Source organism: Frankliniella occidentalis, unplaced genomic scaffold (assembly GCF_000697945.3).
Source record: "Frankliniella occidentalis isolate FOCC.00 unplaced genomic scaffold, Focc_3.1 Scaffold13, whole genome shotgun sequence".
Lineage (NCBI taxonomy): Eukaryota > Metazoa > Arthropoda > Insecta > Thysanoptera > Thripidae > Frankliniella > Frankliniella occidentalis.
Genome location: NW_026267143.1, coordinates 2818674 through 2823092, shown reverse-complemented (window position 1 = coordinate 2823092; position 4419 = coordinate 2818674). Strand labels below are relative to the sequence as shown.

Genomic DNA, 4419 nt, shown 5'->3' with positions numbered 1-4419 from the left:
TGTCAGCAGAGGGCTACGACACAACCGTATTGCGGGTTTGTATGGGCCATGGGGCCGTACGGGTGCAACGAGTAGGCAAACCAACATACGTGTATACATACCCATGCGCATACCCATGTTGCACACCACGCATGCTGTAGCCCTACCAGGTGGCTGATAAACCCCGCGCACTTCTAGTCATGCTGTACCACACGCACGAGTACGGGCGGGCTCTTGTCCACGGCGCCCTGTTTTAGGGGCCAAGTTCTGGACCCGCCCGCACTCGTACGTGCAGTACAGCAAAACTACAAAAGTGAGCGGGGTTAATCAGCCACCTGGCATATACAGCATGCAATACATACTGTTGGGTTTTCAGAAATGAAATTACCGAGGAGGTATTCACTACCAGAAAACGTGTGCAGAGCACTCGGCATTACACTGAATTACATAGTATTTCCGGGTATTACACCGGTAGTACAAGCGAAATTCGGTCATTTTATAGCATATTTTGTAATTTCTCGGTATTACATTACACGTAATACCGCGTAATAGCCAGAGGGTGAGGTGTACAGGGTATTACGCGAGTGAATACCCCTCGGAAATTACTAAGTAGTACTATGTAATAGCGAAGTAGTGCTTTGTTATTACGAAGCAGGGCTTTGTGATGACGAAGCAATCTTTAACTTCACAAATCATCTAATACTACGGGACTGGCAACGGACATTCCGTTATAGCATATTTCAAAAAAGAAATACGGACGAACCGTTTGAGTTCGACAATGTAACTAAAGTTAGGGTACGGACGTGTCCGGAAAATAATTGCCGCTTATATCCGTTAAATACGTGATACGGCTGCTCCGCACCCCAAAAATGAGGTACGGAACAACCCGGAACAACCGTTTTGCTTGACCGTACAATTAAATTTAGGGTACGGACACGTCCGGAAAATAATTGCCGCTGTCGTCCGTTGATTTTCCGTTGTTTTTTTTCTTACAGTGTTCGTAGTTACAAAGCGATGGTCGAGGTGATGCATAACTTTTAATTGCAAAGAAATAACGCTTTGTTGCATAATGCTTCCCTTTTGTTTGTGATACAAAGGAATGCTTTGTAGACCTTTCCTAGAGGGTGCAACAGGACGATCGAGATGCGAATCGTACACCCTGTTTTACTTTCAGAACAGGCACGCAACGGCTTCGCACACGCGCTCCACACTACATTAGTCAAAGTGGAAGGTCATTCCTAAACGGTCTTTGTTTGCACGAGCATTTTGGCATCTCTTTTTGGTACTGCCAATTTTGGTCTCCTTCTGGCTTCTTTGAATCCCAAATTGTGGCAGTCTCCATGAGGAGGCCAAATTTTAGCGTTCTAAAGAATCCAAAGAATCCAAAGAATCTAAAGAATCGAAAGGCATGTCAAAAATTGGAAGTTACAAGACTTCCAAAATTTTGGCATAGGCCTAATCAATATTTTTCGCAAATCGGAGCAGCCATAGCGTTTACACCGGTTTACACTCGAAATGCATTCGGCCTGTGTGTGGACGTCAATTCTGCCTTTTTAGAAAACAAAATTGCTCCCTTTATACTTTGACAGAGTAGAGTGCAAGATTGGCCATGGATCACGTACACAGCAAAGACTCACCGGCCGCGTTCATCCGCGCCTCGAAGCATTTCTGCAGGCGGCAGTAGGGGCACCAGTTCCTGCGCGTCTTGTCCACGGCGCACAGGCCCCTGCCGGCTGCAAGAGGAAGTGGGCGGTCAGGGGGCTGCCGCGCTTGTCCGCCGTGGGGACGGTGAGTGTGTGAATGTCGCAGACTTGCAGGTGTTCAACGCCATTTGTACACATGGAGGCAAAAGTGTGTGAAGTTTCAAAGGAAAATTGAATTGTATTCAGATATCTTTACTCGCTTAAGTGTACGAATGGACACGCACTCACACACCTAAAAGTGTGCGACATTCTCACACACCTAAAAGTGTGCGACATTCTCACACACCTAAAAGTGTGCGACACTCTCACATTTGTGTGCGCATGCGTTTCCAGTGTGGCTCATGACTCACAGATGCAGATGTAAACGGCGTTCCTGCGAACGCTGCGCTTGAAGAAGCAGGAGCAGCCGTCGCAGCAGAAGGCACCATAGTGCTTCCCGAAGGACTTGTCCCCGCAGACCCGACAGGGCACGGGCACGGGCAGGGCGCGGCCTGCCGTCCGGAGAGAAGTACAACCGCGCTTAGATTCAGCTCCGTGAACTTTGGTCCAAGTACATCGAAATACGTCGTTGAGCGTCATCATAAATCGTTGTTGAACTGCTCCATCGACGTTCTGGGCTTGACTAACCGCGAGGCCACTATAGGCCCAAGGTTTTTTGGTCCGACCGGAGTCGTCCGTTTGATTGCAAAGTGCAACGAGGACAACGACGTTGAAGCGGCTCGTGGCCCTGTGCAGGGGCGCGGGCGGCCCTCCACTCGCGGGAGTCCGTTGAGTTGCCTACCTCCCCGGCGGGGCTGGGAGCGGCTCAGCCAGCGGCTCGCCTCGACACTTGCCGGCGACTCACCCATGAAGGACGCCGGGAGCCGCGTAGCTACTCGATGTCCAACGCCTCCGACGTCTAGGTGCACCATGGCGCCAAAACCTGGGGTCGTGGCCATCCCCTGGCGTATGGGGCGGCGCAGGGGCGGCGTGGAGGGCGGCGCGGAGGGCGGCGCGGAGGGCGGCGCCACCTTGACCACCCACCGCCAATGGCAGCGCAACAACCCCCTCCCTCGACCCTCGACGCTTCCCACGGGTTGGCATGACCAACAAGATGTGTGCCCCAAACACGGTAAAAATGATGTCGTGTAGTTCAAGAAGATTGTTTGGAATTCAAGGGAAAATGTCTTGGATTCCAAGCAACCTGCTTGAATTATAAGACATCATTTTTACCGTGAACATTTTACTTATTTGCCAACATGTTCGCCGTGGCTGAATAAGGCATTCCGGTAAAGCTGAATGCGGGGAAGAAGACGGAACTCGCTACGCTTTAACATGAGACTTCCGTTTTCTTGTTCCCTGCATTCTTCTGCATTTCAGCTTTACCGGAATGCTTTATTCAAGGAGTCTTACTTTTTCTATTGGTGCTACCTGTGGTGCGTTCCTCTGATTCACGCCGCGTCTATCGCAGCGCTCATGGCTCATGGCTCGAACGCTTACCCAGTGACTCAACGACTCGACTCGGTTGAATTAATCTGGTTTTCTTCCGGACCTATCCACCGCTGTTTGGAGCGGTGCAGTATGAGTCGGCTCGACTCCACGGCGTGGTCACGAGGTTTGTGAGTCACTGACTCACATCGCACTCATCGCTCGCGGGGCTGACGGCGCCGGCTCACTCAACTCGACAATGAAACTGAGACAGTCCACTTCCAATCCAGTAGCAAAACATCTACTGCCGCGTAGGCAAAAGGAACGGCGACCGGAGGCGATTCTCATACACAAATATGAGCAAATTGTGCTAGAATCTTCATTCAAAATTTGCTTAATTCACAATTTTTGCGTGTGCGAAAACAAGTACATTTCACATTTTAGACAGCCGTTGTTTTAAATTTAAAATATGAGACTGCGGATCACTTGGCAAGAAGTGGATGGGCAAGCCATATGGTGCCCAGTGCCGATTGAGCTGTAAGAGGTCAGGGGTTATGGGGCGCATGGCGCGAGGAGCAGCGCTGCGAGACATGGCTGGCCCACCACGGCCCGGCGCGAAGCAAGGGATAAGGGCGCTATGTTTATGACACAAGCAGAGCTATGACAGCGGACTGCTAGTGGGGACGAACGGAACGGAACAGAGAACACGAGAATCTATATTACCAACGTCAATCGGCTTATTAAAACTGGAACGTTAATCGGCAAAACAAAACGGGAAACTCTTACCTTCGGATAGAGACAGCCACTGGAGAATGTTTCTACGTATGCCCGCTGCCCCCACTCCACCCCCACCCGCGCAGCCCTGCGGTCGTCGTGTGCGGAGCGGTGCGGGGGAGGGGCCGGGCCGGGCTGGGGCGCGCAGAAAGGAGGTTGTGACCCCCGGGACCAATAGGGAGGTCGGCCGAACACTTCGGTGCGAGGTTCGCGGTCCAGGACGCAATTTCTCATGATGGCCACCCAGTGGGGTAGGGGGGGGGGGGCAATGCGCACCCGTGCAGCACTTTGCTGTTGCTGTGCACGTTTCTAGCAGGTTCAGGTTTCCCTGTTCTGCTCGCCGTCTGCTAGGGATGGTCCGCTAGTTAATGTTGAATACCCATGGTTAGCTCCGGGTGTGTGCTAAGGGCTAGAGTGGGGACGGACGGGTGGAGCAGTGATAAACTGGTCTACCCGGCCAACCTCTCAATCAGGAAGTTGACAGATCAAACGTGAAAGGACAAATTCGTTGTACTTCATCACATCAAATGGTTCCGCTTGCTTTCTCACTTTTTGT

The 4419-nt window shown here is 51.5% G+C and overlaps 2 protein-coding genes across 2 annotated transcripts in view; both read right to left on the bottom strand.

Annotated features, from left to right (window-relative positions):
• Window positions 1-4413, bottom strand: part of LOC113218047 (protein tailless) — a 22881-nt gene extending 18468 nt beyond the window's left edge. Inside the window, exons 1-3 of the mRNA XM_052263699.1 lie at window positions 2527-4413; window positions 2033-2173; window positions 1617-1712 (exon numbers count right to left, since the gene is read on the bottom strand). Of these exons, the coding sequence (XP_052119659.1) occupies window positions 1617-1712; window positions 2033-2173; window positions 2527-2620 (331 nt within the window). The 5' untranslated portion in view covers window positions 2621-4413. The remainder of the gene's footprint in view (window positions 1-1616; window positions 1713-2032; window positions 2174-2526) is intronic.
• LOC113218330 (prosaposin) overlaps window positions 1-4419 on the bottom strand; it is a gene marked incomplete in the record, with an annotated part of 14528 nt that overhangs the window by 2555 nt on the left and 7554 nt on the right.